The 17,486-nt window shown below is 53.6% G+C and overlaps 1 protein-coding gene across 4 annotated transcripts; it reads right to left on the bottom strand.

Annotated features, from left to right (window-relative positions):
- Positions 1 to 637: 637 nt before the first annotated feature.
- Positions 638 to 17,272, bottom strand: COQ8B (coenzyme Q8B). Of its 4 annotated transcripts, none has more exons than XM_035023317.1 (15): positions 17,208 to 17,272; positions 16,688 to 16,792; positions 16,432 to 16,551; positions 16,221 to 16,287; positions 14,574 to 14,651; positions 11,846 to 11,968; positions 11,616 to 11,701; positions 10,213 to 10,353; positions 10,037 to 10,118; positions 9,132 to 9,225; positions 7,122 to 7,263; positions 6,890 to 6,997; positions 4,767 to 4,832; positions 1,912 to 1,998; positions 638 to 1,487 (listed from the first exon to the last, which is right to left on the bottom strand). In XM_035023317.1, the coding sequence occupies exons 2-15, from the start codon at positions 16,787 to 16,789 to the stop codon at positions 1,206 to 1,208; spliced, it is 1,578 nt and encodes a 525-aa protein (XP_034879208.1). In that variant the 5' UTR covers positions 16,790 to 16,792; positions 17,208 to 17,272; the 3' UTR covers positions 638 to 1,205. The 4 variants fall into 4 exon arrangements, with proteins under 4 accessions (XP_034879208.1, XP_034879209.1, XP_034879210.1 ...); XM_035023318.1 differs by lacking the exon at positions 17,208 to 17,272 and adding an exon at positions 17,087 to 17,117; XM_035023319.1 differs by lacking the exon at positions 17,208 to 17,272 and adding an exon at positions 17,070 to 17,088.
- Positions 17,273 to 17,486: the final 214 nt, after the last annotated feature.

Raw genomic sequence — 17,486 nt, 5'->3', positions numbered from 1 at the left:
TCAGGTCCCCTTCTGTTCCATGTCCGTAAAAGAGCTGCATCAAGAAGCCCTTTGCCGCCCCACATACCCAAATCTTCCAGCTAACCCCACGGTTCTCCCAGCCCAGCGGGGGCGGGCAGAAGCGGTGACGAGGCACTTTTTGCAAGGAAGGGGAGGGGGAATGAAGAGACCCCGGCGTTCTAGTGCGTGAGCCGTTCGGCTTCGGCGGCGGGGGCGCCGGGGTGGGACCAGGGCGCGGTTCTGGCCACTACTGCATCCCCGCTCCCACTCAGTCCTGTGGGTGGGTTTGGCAAAGCAGCTGGCAGGGGCATTACGGCCCATTAGCGAAGGCGAGGTTGCGAGGTTGCCGGGAGCCGAGGGGAGGGAGCGGGGAGCCTGGGAGGTTGGGAGGGGGGGCAGGCCTTCTCAGCTGCCACAGCCTTTCGAGCAGGTGGTCAGCACGTGCGGGAGGGGCGGGGGGGGGCGGGTGGGAGGGAATGGGTAGAAGGAGGTTCCCGGCAACAGATGGCCCAGGCTGGGCTGGGGCTTTCAGACCAGAGGATGGGAGGGGGCTGGCCATCTGCACCTGGAGGCAGGCTGAGAGCTCCTCCCCCCCCAACAGCCCCCCTCCCCCCAGCGCAGAGAAAGTACCCGGGAAGGGGAGCCGCTTTTATTCCCGTCTGAAGTTTCAAACACCCTCCCCAACACATAGAAAAGATGGAGCCAGGGAGAATGGGGAGAACGCAGCTGGTGAAGGGGTGAGGGCAGCAAAGGTGAGGGCTGCCTCCACCAACCACCGCCCCTCCCCTTTCACTGGCCAGATCCGTGGGAGACCTGAGGCAGAATTGAGGGGCTCCCCATCTACATGAGTCTGGATCTGCATGCTGGTGGGCAGGGGGCCTAAGACTCTTAAATGTTGGCAAAAATAAGTTAATCCCTGGCGCAGAGTTCCTGGACGCCCACTTTGGAGTGGGGAGAGCAGGATATGGGGGTGTGAAGCTGGGGGTTCCCTAGCCCGAGGGGTCCCCAGAACCCAGGAAGGGAGTTAGGCAAGACTGGGAAGCCCAAGGTGGGGGGGGTCCCCGACCTGCAGGAGAATGGAAAGGAGGCATCACAGCCGGGGATGGCCTGCTTTGGGGCCAGAATCCCAGGATGCTGTCTAACGGGTCTGACCACACGTCCCTTTTGGCCAGGAGGCCACGGGCAAAACAGGCCGCGGGCAGTGGCTACGCCTGGCGACTGGCCCAGTAGCGGTGGTAGGTGTCCTGGAAGAGGTCCCGGCAGGCGATGTGGGCACGGAGGCGGGCGCAGGCCAGGAAAGCCCCTGCCAGCTTGCGGTGCAGGGCGTAGGTCTCCTCGGGCGGTGGGCGCAGCCGCTGCTGTAGCAGCACAGGGATGAGGCCCTGCACTCGGCGGGCGGTGTCACCTGCCCCGAAGTCGTAGGGGCCCGGGGTGGCGAAGGGCTCCCCCAGGATCATCACTGCCTCCACGTGGGCATCCGAGAATGCCTATGGATGGGGGAGAGCAAGAGGCACGCGGCGTGGAGGTACAGCCCTCCACTTAACCTAGAAGGGATGAGCACCCTCGTCTCCCTCATACCCTCAAGTATAAACGCAGGCCCCCTACTCCCTCCGGAGTCATAAGCAGCCTCCACTCCTTCCAGAGCCCCCAGGCCTCCCCAAAATGGCTCTTTACTTCCTCTCAGAGCCTCCAGGAGACCAGTAGCCCTCACTCTAGAACAGAGAAACAGCCTCCACTTCTCCACCCGCAGGACCCACTAGCAGCCGCCCACTCCCTCCCTCTAGAAGAGATAAATGGGGCCCATTTCCCCATAGTTTGTGAGTAGCCAAGCAGCCTCCATTCCCCCCACTCCTCCCCAGAGCTCCCCCCAGGAGAGATAAGCAGCCCCCCAACCCCCACAGTGTTTCCCACCTTGGTTTCAAAGCCCGTGAGGAATCTGAGGTCTCGGGATTTCTGCAGGACCCGGTGTCTGTCTCCACTGGCTGCTGCCATCACCACCTGGGAAATTGGGTGTTTGGCAGAGGTCAGAGGCCAAGGGAGTGGGGTTCAAGGCGGGGTCTTGAAAACTGGCCTGGCCCTCCCTACATTCTGATCTACTTAAGTCCTCTCCCCTAGGAGCCTCTCCCTCCTCACCTTGTCCCTGTCTATATCTCCCCCTGGGGTCTTTTCCGGGGCGGGGGGGGGGGGGTGATGATGGTGGGGGGTCAGGGGGTAGTCAGGGGCTTTTCCCACCTGGCCTAGAATGCAGAGCCTGCCTGGAGGAAAATAAATGTCAAGTGCTATTCGTGGGTCCAAGCACTCAACTAGACAAGGATGAGACCATGGCCCAGAACTCCATCTGAGGTTGCCACCGGGCCGTCTCTGTGATTGCCTGGTTCATGTCTGTCTCCTATCCTGGGCTTGGAGCCCCAGGACAGCAGGGATGCCGGCTGGGTTTAGTCCCAGTCGGACTTGCAGCTCAAGGTCTGGCATTCGGGAGGCCCTTGGTGAACCTCTGTTGGGCGAATGAGCGTGGGGAGAGCAGGAGTTGAGTTGAGGGCGCGGACAGACAGAAGCGAGAGCCAGCCTGCTGGGGCCCCATCCCAGCTCTGCCACTTGCCGGCTGAGAGATTCCGGGCAAGGCGCTTTGCCTTCGGGCCTCCGCTTTCTCATCTGTGAAGCGGGGATGATGAAAGAATCTTCCTCACGGGTGGCTGTCGGGAGGCAGGAGGAGGTGTCTGCGGAGTGCGTAGCACCGGGCCTGCATGTGGGATCCGCCACAGCCACAACCGGGAGGAGCTACCGTTATTAGGATGCGAAAGTCCCTACTTCATGGAACAACAGCAAGGCCAGGCAGGAAAACCTTCACCACTTTCTCGGGAGGAAGGGAAATACAGGATTCAATCTGGCAGTTCTAGTCTGTCTCTGCTCCCCCTGCCCGAGCCTGTCTGGCCATCTGTCAGGCCTGTGGTCCTCAGGGACCGGTGTGGCGGGGCTTTTTTTAAACTGGAAAAGGGTGGGGAGACCGGAGGAGAGCCATGCCAAATAGGCCTGGGGGGGTGCGGTTAGGGGGACACACAAGATGTCCCACCTACCCAGAGAGAGAGGCCTTGGCTCTGTGCCTCAAGTGGCCTGGAGAGAGGGCCCAAGGAGCCTGTGGGGGGTGGGGGGGTGGAGGTGGGGTTTGCCAGCTCGTCCTTCCTGCCCTATGTCAGGGGTGGCCCCACCATCCCCCAGTTCCCAAGCCAGAGCCCTGGGCCTTGTCTTCTCTTCCCTTCCCTGGGCTCCCAGCCCCCAGTCTCAAAGGCTACCTGCTTTCCTGAGGGAGTTTTCTACTTCTCTGTCCTACCCCGCTCAAATCCCTTCTGTGGGTCCCCACAGCACCTGGATAAAGTACAGGGTGCAAAGCATGGCTTTTCAGACTCAGAGTGGTTCCTGCTCCACCCCTCACCTGCTGGCCCAGTCAGAAATGAACTTCCTTTTGGTCCTCCAGGACTGATTACTCAAAGTGTGGTCCCTGTACCAGTCGCTTTGGCATCACCTGGGAGTGTATTAGAAATGCAGCATCTTATGCCGGACTCCAGACCACGATTTGCATTTAATAGGCTCATGTCGGTAGTGGGGGCGGGTGGGTGTCTCATAGACACTAAGTTTGAGAAGCGTTGCTCTAATGGGAATATGCCTTCTCTCCTCTTGGCCTTTGTATGTTTATCAGTCGGGAATACCCTCCTTGCCTCTTCCTGGTTGGTTTCCTCATCCCTCAGGTCTCAACTCTTGATGCCTCTTCCTCCAGGAAACTCTCCCTGACCCCCTAGGCTGGCCCAGCCTCCTCCTCTGGGCTCCACAGTCTCCTGTGCTCCCCCATTCCAGCCCTGACAGCGTCTATCCCTGTCCTGGTCTGTGAGCTCCGTGAAGGCGGAGACTGGGTTGGATTAGTCACTGGGTTGGTATTGCCCAGAACAGGGCTGGGCACAGGGGGTTGTCAGAGAATGTTGGAATTGATGAGTAAATGAGTAGAAGACCCACATCAAATAGTCAATCTCAACAAATTAATGAGATGCCTTAGGTAGGTGGGTGGGAAGGACGGACAACAGATGTTCCTGAGGAGAGAGCTGCCCCCAGGGAGCATCCAGCCAGGGAGGTATGTGAGTGTAAGGCTGAATACCAAGGCCTGGGACAGCCTGGGGTGTGGGGAGGGGGCAGGATGGCCACTGTGGGCCATCTGGGGCTAGTCAGGGTTTGGGAGCTAGGCTCCCTGAGTCTGGATCCCAGGTCTGCTGCGACCTAGAGCAAGTGACTTAACTTCTCTGAGCTCCAGTAACTTCATCTGTAAAATGGGACTAAAAAATGGTCCTAACCCGGGGTACCTGGGTGGCTCAGTCGGTTAAGCATCTGCCTTCAGCTCAGGTCATGATCTCTGGGTCCTGGGATTGGGCCCCTGTGTTGGGCTCCCTGCTCAGCGGGAGTCTGCTTCTCCCTCTGCCCCTCCCCCCACTTGTGTGTGTGCGCGCGCATGCACTCTCTCAAATAAATAAATAAAACTTTTAAAAAATGCTTAAAAATGGTCTTGACCCCATACAGTTGCTCTGTGGTTTAGATCAGTTACCACATGGACAGTACCTCAAACAGTACCTGACATCATATTAAGGGCTTTTTATTTATTAGTTATTACTATTACTATTATATATGATTTCTTAATTCCAGATACTATATTTCTCCTTCTCACCCTTGCCTCAGTATCGGGCTTGAGGCCCTTCAAAGACCCCAGGGTTGGGGGGGGGACTCACCTCGATGTAATGGTCTGTGAATTCGGTCCCAAATTCCCGGCTTGCACCAAAGTCCAACAGGGTCACCTGGGACAAGAGATGGTGAAAGGGATGCTGGGAGTCCACCACCACTCCCCACTGTCTGAGGTGGGGGGGACCCAGGTCCATTCCCACACCGTGCCCCTCGTCAGAATCCCTGCCGTGCTGCCTCCCTGAATTCCTGGCCTCCCATCTCCACACTTGCTATCCACCCCCATATGAAACTGAAGGGACCTGGCTTTTATATTGGGTCCTATTTTTCATAGCAATATGTTTTAGGCATAGAAAAAAATCTAAATAATAAAATATGTGGAAAAATAAAATGAACACCTACAAATCCCAGCAGCCCACTTAAAATATTAAAAATTACCAATCCAGGTGGAGCCTCCCATGGACCCCGGCCTTTTCCAACCTCCCCCTTCCTCTCTTCCAGGGTCACCACTTTCCCGAGATTATCATTACTAAACTATTATTCACTGAAATTCCCATGTGTGCATTTCCACATTCTCTACATATGTGTGCACCTGTGAACAATAAATAGGCATGCTTTGCGTGTTTTAAAACTTCATATAAATGGTATTTATGATAGTTATCCTGCGGCTTGTTCTTTGTGCCCAACATGGTTTTGCAACTTATCCCCATTGCTATGTTCAGCTCTAGCTCATTCATTTTTTTCACTGCTGTGTAAGGACTTCATCGTGTAACTATATCACAGTGCATTTATCTGGCCGATGGACACTGTGGTTGTTTCTCGGTTCTGCTATTAAAAACAGTGCCCAATGGGCACATGTATAAGAGTTTCTCTAGGGCAGTGGAGTTCACACTATTGGTCACAACCCACAGCAAGAAATACAGATTTTATTTGGGCACCAGTACCCAGGCACACCCAACTATAAGGTCAAACAAAAGCATCCCAAAATAATATGGATCCCTCCCATCTGCGACACACTGGCACCTTTTATTCTATGGCTTTAAAACAAAAAATGCTGTTGAGACCCAATAACCTGATGGCAGGACTCATATCACTGCCCTCTCACCCTGAGTAGAAAAATACTTCCCTGTGGTGTGGTGTGAGCCTAGCAGGGACACAAGCTATCTGTGCACTTGGCAGGGAGGGGGTGGCAAGGGACTGAGGCTGGAGACTCAGTGGGTCCACACTGCACTCAGCAAAGGGCTCAGACTTGATCCTGAGGTGGCTGGGGAGCTATGGAAGGGACAATTTGGCCAGATTTGTGTTTTCAAAAGATCCCTCTGGGGACGGAATGGGTACAGGCCACTTTAGAGAGCCATTTGGCAGCCACGCTCACTGAGTCTTTCAGTCCGAACCCTTACCCCAGGCCTTTGGCTACCTGTGTCCTCTGCCGGGAACGCTCTCTCTTTCCTGCTCTTCAGGTGGCTGTCCCCTTCTCACCTCTCTGGTTTCAGCTTTAAGGGCACTTCTTTCGAGAAGGCTTCCTTGACCTCACTGACCTGGTGCCGGGTCAGTCACTTTCCCTGGCTCCCCACGGCCCCCTGTGCCTCCCCCGTCACTGACCACTCTGGCCTGTGCTTCCCCATCATGGTACTAACTGCTCAGTCATCACTGTCTGGTCACAGGTCCCTCCACTAGGACTGGGAACTCTGAGAAGGCGAGGATCAGGGTTGTCTTGGTACCACTGCCAAGAGGCAGTAGATGCTTGGTGTGTTAAATGAATGACAGGTGTGGCAGTGATGACCAACTGGCTTCCAAAAACTGTGCCCCTAGGGAACCACTGCCTAGCGGAGATTCCATTTCCCAGCATCCCTTGCACCTCAACCAGTTCTTATCAATGTGTGACCCGTTCTTATCAATGGAACAATTGTGTCACTTCTGGCCAAAGCAATTAGGCAGGGCGCTACCCTCTTAACCTCTCTTTCCCCTTTCACTGGAAGGAGAGCATTGCAAGCCTTAGGGGATGGCACAATCACAGAAGGGAAGGAGCCTGGGTCCCTGCGTCACCATGTGGAGGAGGGCCACTCCGGCCTGTCATGTGGGTAATAACTACTATTGTGTCGAGCTACTGAAACATAGGGAACTATCTGTTAAAGCAGCTAATGTACCGTGATCCACATCATAAGGAACCAACCTGGTGGCTGGAAGCATCATACAGGAAGTTGGCCCAGTTGGGGTCTGTCTGCATAAATCGGAACTCAAACAGCTCCCGCAGACACAGCCTCAGGAGCTGGAAGCAGATCTGGAGTGGGGAGGAGTAACAGACATCTCAGAGTCATCCGCCCCTATAGAGCCCTCTCTGTGGGTCTGGTCAGCCCTACCAGCCTGGGGACAGTGCCCTCCCTACTGCCCCGAGACCCCCGTACCTGGTTCCGGATGTCTTGGCTCAAGCTCTGGCACTGGTCCAGGGGGACCCCTCCGGCCAGCTCCATGCCCAGCACCCGCGTTGTGCACAGCTCCTTAATCACGGCGGGCACCCGGAAGAAGGGGTCATCTGCCAACAACTGCCTGGGGCAGGAGGGGGAGGGGCGGGACCTCATGCTTCAGGCCCCTGTGGCCCAGCTCAGGCCTCCTCCTCTTCCTCTGAGGAGTGCTCCAGGAACATGGAGTCTTGCCTTCTATGTCTTGCCTTCCCTCCTCGTGCCTCTCTGTCCTGAGCGATGGCCAACTCCGGGCCGGACTGATATTCATTCAGACATTTCATTCATTCACCCATTCACTCATTCATCAAATATCTCCGTAGTGCCTACTCTGTGCCTACCCCTAAGCTGGGTGCTGCTGGAGCCCCAGTTACCACTTCCCTACTGGAAATATCTCTATGACTTCTGGTTGCCCCAGGATAGAGCTCGATGTATTAAACTTGATGAGCATTACTTTTTCATCAATTTATTAATTAACCCGTCCAAAAAAAGCGTTGCTGATATACAAATCTCCAAGTCTATAGTGATATTCGTTGGCCAATCCTTGGAGTCATTACTCTGAACACCGGTTAGTACTGACTCCTTCTTGGTGTCTGTCCCTGTGTGGGATGATGCTGGGGGACAGAGCAGTGGATGAGCTCTGGGCCTGCCCCTCAGACACCAGAGACCACACTCTTAACAAATATACAAACAGACCAATAATAGATTGAGTTAAGAGTGTCAGTGTAAGACTTGGGAGGCAAAGAATATGAGCAAGATCCCTGGTTGAGACCTGTCGGATGGCTGGGGCTGGGGGCAGTGAGATGGGGCAGGCCAGGGGAATGATCTGGGTTTTATTCTAAAGGCACTGGTAAATCCTGGAGGGATGGGGGCTTCCAGATCCCATACAGGAGTGCCCTGGCCCAGCCCACTTCATACTCTTCTCTTCAGGGTCCCACTTTGGGGCTTGTTATTTTTGTCCTTGTTTGAACCATTCCTCCTGGGCCAGGCCCTGTGCCAAGCATTTAATTAACACAATCCCTTTTGCCCCTCACTCCCCTATGAGGATGATGCTCTCCCAAGGGTGCGGATCCAGGCCACCCAGCCAGTTAAGGGCTGACCTGGGACTGGATCCCACATCTGAGTCCAGGGCCCATGCCTGGAACCACTGCCCTCTGCCGCTGCCCCTTCTCTTGCTCCGTATCTACACACCTTGGCCCAGGACACCCATGGGCCATGCAGTAGAGGACCTCACTGGGTGTAATTAACTGTTGCACACCACGATGCTTCTAAGATACAACCTCATTGTTCCCTTGCAGCTGAGTTCATTCATTTTCGCTGCTGTGTGATATTCTGCTGGTGAATACACCGTCATTTATTTATCTACCTTGCTGGGTGAATTTGATAGATTTGGGTTGTGTCCGGTTTAGGGCGATTGCTGCTCTGAGCATTCTGGAAAAGGCTGACGGCGTATACCGGCCTAAGCGTCCCTACAGCATTTGTTTAGCAAGGAGGGCGGTAATCGGGTTGTAGGAGAATACTGGGCCTTGATGAAGCCAGACTGTTCTCCGAAACGCTGATCTCAAAGCCTCCTCCTGCCCACAGTGGATAAGGGCATGAGGGATGACCTGGAGCCCTGTTCTCTCCCACCCGTGACAGTGTCAGACCGTTAATGCTTTGCCCGTCCAGCGGTGTGGTGGTATCTCACGGCGTGACGAAGTGCCTGCTGACAAGTCCATCTCCCCCACCAGACTATGGTGGTTGTGCATCCCATTTGCCAGATGAGAAAACTGACAGGGAGAGGAAGTGACATGCCCAAGCTCACAGAGGACACGGGTTAAATCAAGTCAGGAGTGAATGGAGGGAGGGGTGAGCAAATGAGGAGGAAAAAAAGAGTTTGCTGGCTCCACCCCAGGCCTCCACTTCCTGCTCATCCTGGGAGGGGGGCCTGGGGGGCCTGAGGGAGGCTCAGCTCACCTGAAGTTCTGGGCACAAGCTGCCTCACGACGGTAGTCACACTCCCAAGCCAGCTCCTGCTGCAAGGCCTGCAGGCTCTGCTCAGCGAACAGGCCTGAGGGGGCAGCCGTGTCAGGCAGGGAAGGCCCCAGCCTGGCCCCAGCATGACAGCCACCCCCCAGGCTTTCCACTCAGGGCTGTCTTCTCTTGCCAGTCAGGTCTCTCGCGGTCTGTGCGTCACAGCCCCTCACACCTGCTCCCTGCCTTTTACCACATCATCTGTCCACACACACCTCCCCTCCGGCCTTCACAGAGCCGCGGCCTCCCCTGCAGTCTCCCTCCTGGGGTCCCTTTCTCAGGCACGCGCACCAGGCCCCAGACATCTCGTTCATGGTCACACGTGCCACCTACCCTGTCTCTTTTTCATAGTCTCTCACACTGTCCTCAGGGCCTCAAAATCTTACTTCCAAGCGCCACACACACACACACACACACACACACACACACACACACACACACAAACAAACACACACATACACACACACGAGGTCCGGCTTACACTCCCTTCCTGCTTCTGTGGCTCTTTTCCAGACCTCCAGGCCCTCTCTGGGCATCCCGTGTGTCTGTTTCCAAATGTCAGTGTGGGTTTCTGGCTCTGGGTCTGTCAGAATCTCTAAGTTTGCCTTTTCTCACACGTTCAGACTCTCTGGGCTCTCCCTGCCTTGGTGTCCCTTCTTTCTGTCGCAAACACACGGACTTGCACAGTCGCCCACGCTCACACACACAACACACACGCGCACACACACACACAGACACACACACAAACGGGCACACCCTGCCCCGAGCTGGCCTCTCCCCCTCCATCCAGCCCCTCTTTCTCCCTTCGAGGCATCCCTCCCATGGTCAGGGGTGGAGTGGCGCCTCACCCTCGGGCAGGGCCACGCTCATCTTGAGCACCGCCAGCAGGTTCTGGATATCACTCTGGATGCTCTGGGCCACGCCTGGGTACTGTGAGCAGGGAGGGACAGAGGGCGGGAGTCACGCCTCTGGGACAGCAAGGGGCCCACTCCCACCCCTGCCCCGCCTCCCCGCGCCCCCTCACCTGGATCTTCACAGCCACCTCCGTCCCATCCCTCAGCATGCCCTGGTGCACCTGCCCGATCGAGGCAGCAGCAAAGGGCACCTCCTCCAAAGAGGCCACCTTGGCCTGCCAGTCCCTGCCGAGCTCCTCTTCGAGAACTTTCTGGGGACAGTGGTTGAAACAATCATCGTTGCAGTTATAGGCAGCTGAGTTCACTCCCTGTGCCCAGCGCTTTATGTGAATAAGCCCATTCACCACATGCCGGGCTCGGGGCTATGCTCCTGGCTACTACCCAACTTCACAGATGAGGAGACTGAGGCTCACAGAGAAGTCTCTTGGCCGAGGTGACAAGCCAGGTGCCGGCAGACTGGGAGGCCCAGCCTCAGCCTGTACTCCCAAGGCTGTGTGGGCCAATTTGGGGACTGCTATTATGTACAATCAAGACTGATAATCCTTCATTATACTCCTAGACTGTATTATCAACTCAAAGTTAACGTGATGAAGAAGAGCTAACATTTACAGAGGGCTTCCTGTGGGCTGGGACCTGTCCATAGTGGCTCAGAGAGGGACACTAATGATCCAGGGCCACAGGGCAAGTGAGCAGAGCAGAGATCAGAAGGAAGGCAGCTGGATCGGGATTTCACACCCTTGCCCAGTCACTAGAAGAACAGTCATGTCTTGGGCACTTACTCAGTGCCAGGTGCTGTGCCAACCTATTTACAGACACAATCTCCTTTAATGAAGAAAAATTAGTACTGGGGCGCCTGGGTGGCTCCGTCGGTGAAACGTCTGACTCTTGATTTCAGCTCGGGTCATGATCTCAGGGTTGTGAGATGGGAGCCCCACTTTGGCGCTCGGTGCGGAGTCTGCTTGAGAGTCTCTCTCTTCTGCCCCTCCCTCACTGCCCCCACTCACACACACGTGCTCTCTCTCAAGTAAATAAATCTTTAAAAAAAAAATCTAGTACTAATAACAGCTAGAACTAGGATGTCACTCATGGTGTGTCAGGGGCCCTTTCGAAGTGCTTTACATATACTAATTTATGTAACCCTATGATGTGGGTGTTGCTCTCAGTATGGCCAGTTACAGATGAGGTAATTGAGGCACAGAGAGGTCAGGCCACATGTCTGAGATCACACAGGCAGTATCCGGCAGAGCCGGGATTTGAACTCACAAAGTCTGGTCCCCTAACCACTGCACTCCCAGCCTCTTCAGTAGCCGTGACAAAGCCCTGAGCCTGCCAGGGACTGGTCTAAGCACTCCGCACCATTCTCTCATGTCATTATCTCAACAACTCGCCGAGATGTGTGCTTCAGTGATCCCCATTTTACAGATGGGGAAACTGAGGCTTCAGCAATGAAGCCAGGGGGCTCAGGCAGGTGGAGCCCGCCTCCCTCACCAGCCTTCCCGGCCAGGGCACTCACCAGCATCTGCCAGCGAGGCATGAAGTCGGCGCTCTGGCGGACACGCTCGAAGATGCGCTGCAGCTGAGGGCTGATGAGGCTGTTGTCTGGGGAGACAGGGGGACAAGGGAAGCAGTGAGGGAGGAGGCGAGGAGGGGCCCCTGTGGGGATATCTGAAGTTTGCGCTGGCGGGTGGGTGGGGGTGCGGAAGGAGTGAGGTCAAGGGTCAGGAGTCGAGTGTCATGCTGTACCCTGGATGCTGAGCATTTGGCCAACCTTGAGGGCGGCCCCCCGAACTGTACACAAGGTCTGCACAATCCGCTCGGCATTGGCCTCTGACAGGAAAGGGCTGGAGCCTGGCCGGGAGCTGCTCTCTGGGGTGGCGAGAATAATCATTAGTATTACGACCACACAAAACATCATTATAGCACCACTGCATAACCCCCAGGATGGCTAAAATGAAACCGACAATACCAAGTGTTGGCAAGGATGTGGGGCAGCCTAAACACCCATATTGCTGATGAGTGTCGTGGCACAAGCCCTTTGGGAAGTTTCCAGTAGAGCACACACCTACGGCCAACATGATTTCTCTCCTAGGTATATACCCAGGAAAAGGCATATGTGTGTCCATTGACAGTTATTCCAAGATGGTTCACAGCAGCACTATTCACAATGGTCCCCAACTGGAAATAACCCAATGACTGTCAATAGGATGAACAAAGGCATGCTGGAACGGTCACACAGGGACTCCTACAGCACTGAATAAACCCCTCCATCTACCCGCAGCAACATGGCGGCATCCCGCAGACAGAATGTTGAGCAAAAGCAGCCAGACATGTATGAGGACACGCTGTCTGATTACATTGGCGTAAAGAGCAAAACCAGTCAAAACTAATCTTGGTGGTCAGAAGCCAAGACAGTGGTTTCCCTTGGTGGGATGAGAAGCCAAGACAGGGCAGATAGAAGCTTTTGGAGAATGAGGGCAGTGATTCTCAAAGTGTGGTTCCGGGAACCCTGAGGGTCCCTGAGACCCTTCAGGAGGCTCTGTAAGATCAAAACTATTTTCATAATCATATTAATGTTATTTGCCCCTTTTTACTCTCATTCTCCCATAAATGCTCAGTGGAGTTTTCCAGAAACTCCATGACCTGTGATGATACCATTGCTCTGACAGCTGATGGAATGCACGTGTGTGTGTGTATTCTTGCGTTCTAAAAATTTGTTTTCTCCTGAAACTAATATTACACTATATGTTAACCAATTAGAATTTAAATAACACTTGAAACATAAAAAAAATCATTTTAATCTCTAATGCAGTAAATATCCACAAATATAACCCCCAAATATAATCCACAAGCAGGTTCTTTGGGGTCCTCATTCTATTTTTTATTGAGATGTAATTCATAAATCGTGTAACTCACCCATTTAAGGTATACAGTCCAATGGCTTCTAGTACATTCAGAGTTGTACATCACCATAAGCAATTTTGAAACATTTTCACAGCCCAAAAAGTAACCCCATACCTATTAGCAGTCACCTCCCATTTCTCCCAACCACCCCCCACCCCGAGTCTCCGGAAACCATTAATCTGTGGTCTCTATGGACATTTCATATGAATGGAATCATACGGTATGTGACCTGTTGTGTCTGGCTTCTTTCACTTAGGATAGTTTTCAAGATTCATCCACATTGTAGCATGGATCAGTACTTCATTCCCTTTTATAGCTGAATAATATCCCATCATGTGAATATAACATGTTTTGTTTATCCATTCCTAAATTGTAAGGGTGTGCAGGGATCCTGAGACCGAAAGTTTAAGAACTGCTGTCTTAGGGTTTCTTAATCTGGGCACACAGATGTATCCACTTTGTGAAAATGAACCAAGCTATACGCTTAGGATATGTGCCCGGCTCTACATGCAAATTATAGGATTATTCAATCAAGTGTTTATTAAGCTTTTATTTATTTGATAAAAAATATTATTGAGCTCTTTATCTAGCTAGGGCTCACCCTGTGCCAGGCAGAATTCCAAGGGTCTCTGGATTCTCTGGCTGAATCCCCACAATTAGCCAAAAAGTAAGAACTACCAATGCTTTAATTTTCAAGGTGAGGAGGCAGGACATTCAGAGAGGTACTGTGCCTGGCCCTGGGTCACACAGCATAGAAGTGGCAGAGCAGGGTGTAGACTCAGTTTGGTCTTACCTCAAGCCTAATCCTCCACTTACACCCACCTTTTTATTTGGAAGAAAAAAAAAATCCAAATGAACAGAAAAGTCACATGCACAGCACCACGGACACCCGCATATCCAATTCAAACTTTTCACCTTTGGCCTCACCTACATAATTTATCTATGTGTATGTGCCCAAACACTCGCCCTTATTTTTTGCAGACCCATCTGCATGTAGTTGCACACAACCCGTGCTAAAAATAAGGATATTCCCCTACTCAATCACAGCGCCATCATCGTGCCTACGAACATGAACGCGAATTCTCTCCTATCTGCTCTTCAGTCCAAATTCAGATGTTCCCAGTTGTCCCCAAAGTCTTTGATAGTTATTTTTCTCAGGCTGACATTCAATCATGGGTCACACATTCCATTTGTCAGTTACTATGGCCTTAGTCTCTTTTTTATCCAAAATATCCAGACCCATTTTTGCTTCCGGACGTGGGCTTGTTGGGGAATCTTAGCCACCAGTGCTAATCTCCACACATGTCTTTCCATCTCTGTTGTCCACAGACACCCCCCCGCCCCCAACACTCCTATTCTCAGCTTTCCTCTCCTGCTCAGAGTTTTAGGAACTCAACTCCAATTATTTTTTTCACACGATAGGCTTCCACCCATCACAACCGTGAGAGGTGGGTACATGATCATCCATTTTCCAGATGAGAAAACTGGGCTCGGAGAGGTGAAGCCACTCAGCCTAGGTCACACAGCAAAGCCAGGGTCTGAACCCAGGTAGTGTGACACACCCACTCACCTGATGGTAGACGTCCTCCCAGCAGGGACTTCTTGGCTACCTCAGCCAGCGCTCCCAGCCCCAAGCCCACAGCCAGTCCTGGGGAGTGAGAGAGGAGTCTGGGTGCCTGCCTGCCTCCGGGCCTTGTCCCCCGAACCCCTGTTCGCTCTCAGCCTCTCCCTAAGCAACCTGTCTCCCAGCTTTCTGTTGGCAACTCTCTGCTTCTCTCTGTCCCCAACTCCATCTCTTACTCTCTCCCTGCTTGCAGTTCCCTTTGAGGTGCGGCTCCCTCTTGCTCCATCACTCTGTTCACGTCTGTCTCCCGGGTCAGTGGTTCTCACCCCTGGCTGCACATCTGAGTCATGTGAGGAGCTTTGATAAATAAGAGGCTGAGATTCTATGGTCTGAGATGAGCCTTGGAATTTACATACATATTTTAAGCATTCCGGATGATTCTAGAGTGCAACTAAGGGTAAGAAGGCCCCGAAATGATCCCCCTGGGTCTCTGTCTTCCTGTGACTCCCCTTTCTCTGTCACACTTCGTCTTCTTCATGCTCACCTCTCCTTGTCTATGTTGGTTTTTCTCTGTCTCTTCCCCTCCCCCCATCTGGCACATCAGTTCAGGCCTCTTTCTCTCTGTCCCTCCTTTTGATCTTATCTTTTGGCTTTGATTTCCCCTCCCTCCTCCGTCCCCTTGTCGCTAAAGACATCTTGAGTCTCTCTGCCTCTTCCACCGTCACCTTCTCTGCAAATCATCATACGGACATTTTCTGGGTGCTTGCTACATGCCAGGAACCATTACTGATGCCTTATATGCATTAACTCATTTCATCCTCACAGAAGAGAAAAAGAAATTGAGGCTCAGAGAAGTTAAGTAACTCGTCCAGGGTCACAAAGTGAGAATGCGGCAGAATCACCCCTTGAACCCTGGGCAGCCTGGTATCAAAGCTCTTACCAGTGCATTTAACTCCCTCTTTATACTGTGAATTGGTATCTTTAAAATTTGAACCACGATCCACCCTAAAGAAGACATATGCATTATAACAGTAGATATATATATATATATATACACAAGAATTTCCTTTATTCTACGTGTGCACCATTCTATTCTTTTTTTATTTTTAGGATTTTTATTTATTTGAGAGAGAGCGAGCACAAACAGGGGGAGGGGCAGAGGGAGAGGGAGAGGCAGACTCCCAGCTGAGCCTGGGGCTCCATCTGAGGACCCTGAGATCATGACCTGAGCCAAAGTCAGACGCTAACCCACTGAGCCACACAGGTGCCCCCCATTCTATTCTTTTTAATGCTGGTTGCAACCCCCTGTATTATTTCATGCAGACTGTGACATGAAGTTTGAACAATCCTGCTGCATAACCTGGGGTCAAGTCACTTCACTTCCCTTTGCCTCTATTTCCTCATTTATAGAGTGGAAATTAACACGCATCAATTCAGTGCAGAGAGATGGAGTGTACATGGGGCCTTCCACATTCCAACCGCTCAATAAATGTTACCTTCCTCTATTTCTCTTGGCTTTGCAGGCCTTTGCCTTCCTTCTCTTTTCCACCTCTCACTCCTCTCCCTGTCTCTGATTCACCCTCTCCCCCTTGCTTCATTCTGTAAACGTGGCCTCCCCTGATCTAGGTCACAATCTCCCACAGTCACACCTACCCCCAAAGTTGGCCAAGCGGCTGACGCGGGAAGCGGGCACCTTGCGTTCTCGAGAGCGGTCGCTCAGCTGGGAAATGGGGAGAAGGTCTGAGGGTGGGAAGGTGAACATAGCGCCCAGGGAGTCCAACCAACCTGCCGCCATACCCTTCCCCAAGCTTGGGAGGCCAGCTGCCTTCAGGGGTGCTGCTGGGTGGGTGGGAGACAATGATACCTGGGGCCGGGGTGTCTTCCTGACCCGGGCCTCCCGTATCCTGCGAATGTCCTCCTCACCCAGGCCTCTGCCAGGCCCATCCTTATGAAACATTTGGGCCTGAGAACCTCCACATGGCCCCTGCAAGAAAAGCAGATATTGGTAAGGAGTGGAGGACATGGGATCTGCCTGGCCCTTTTGGACCCCTCCCTGTCATTTTTATACCCTAAAACCTCCCTCAGCCTCTCCCCGGGGAGACTCCTCTCCAGCCTCTTACCCACCAGTGGGGCCCAGGCCCCAGGGCCCCACAAGGCAAACCAACAGTCCGGCCCAGCTGTCCACAGGTCCCCCGCAGTAAGCACCCCACCTCCAGCCACATCGCCTGAGGGAGAAGGGGAGGGATTACTCGGGTAGGAGTTGGCACTGACCTCCCTGCTTTGCCCTTGTCTTTGCTAAGCCCTCACATTCCTGTGTGTCCACCCTAAGATTCCCACCCACCAATGACTTCCTTTCCTGTTTAATAGTTCCCCCAGTTTCTCCTGGTTCCCTCTCTGGTTGCTAGGACCCCATAGCTCTTCCTGCGCACCTCCCAAAACCCACTTTCGCCCTGTCCCACTCCCCGCCGTTGTTAGGGTCCTCCCCCGTTGCTAGACACCCACAGATCCTCCAGGGCTACCTCTCCACTCCTCTGAGCCCCCCTCGTTGCTAGGCACCGCCTTCCTCTCTGTTGCTAGGCACCCACAATACCCCCCCCCCCGCCTGTCCCTGGGCACCTCCCCCCGTTGCTAAGCACCCACTGTTCCCAGGATCCGGGTCCGCTACGAGCCGGAGCCTCTTGCGCTTCCGGGAGTCTCTGCACGCCCGCCCCCTCCAGTTAGCTAGCCAATGGCGGAGTAGAAGCTCACTGACTGGAGCATAGCCCGCCTCGCTGTGCGTGAGGGGCGGGACTAGGGGCGGGGCCTAAGGGTGGGCGTTGAGGGCTGCTGGGATTGTTGGGGCACCGCGGGAGCCGCGCACGTGCCGTTTTATGCCTAGTGGCAGACCTTTCTTTTTACATACAGCCTTTTTTGCAAACA

The sequence above is a fragment of the Mirounga leonina genome, unplaced genomic scaffold (genome assembly GCF_011800145.1).
Source record: "Mirounga leonina isolate KUSES-001 unplaced genomic scaffold, KU_Mleo_1.0 Mir_177, whole genome shotgun sequence".
Taxonomy (NCBI): domain Eukaryota; kingdom Metazoa; phylum Chordata; class Mammalia; order Carnivora; family Phocidae; genus Mirounga; species Mirounga leonina.
Note: the sequence above shows the minus strand (reverse complement) of the source record. Positions and strands in the feature narration are given on the sequence as shown.

Bases quoted from the DNA above. Each gene is read 5' to 3' on its own strand.
- COQ8B (XM_035023317.1), bottom strand. From the start codon at position 16,789: ATGTGGCTGGAGGTGGGGTGCTTACTGCGGGGGACCTGTGGACAGCTG. The intron at 10,119-10,212 runs GTGAGGGGGCGC...CCCTGCTCACAG, and splicing joins AGGTGGCTGTGAAGATCCAG to TACCCAGGCGTGGCCCAGAG. The intron at 7,264-9,131 runs GTGAGCTGAGCC...CTCCTGCCCCAG, and splicing joins GCTTGTGCCCAGAACTTCAG to GCAGTTGTTGGCAGATGACC.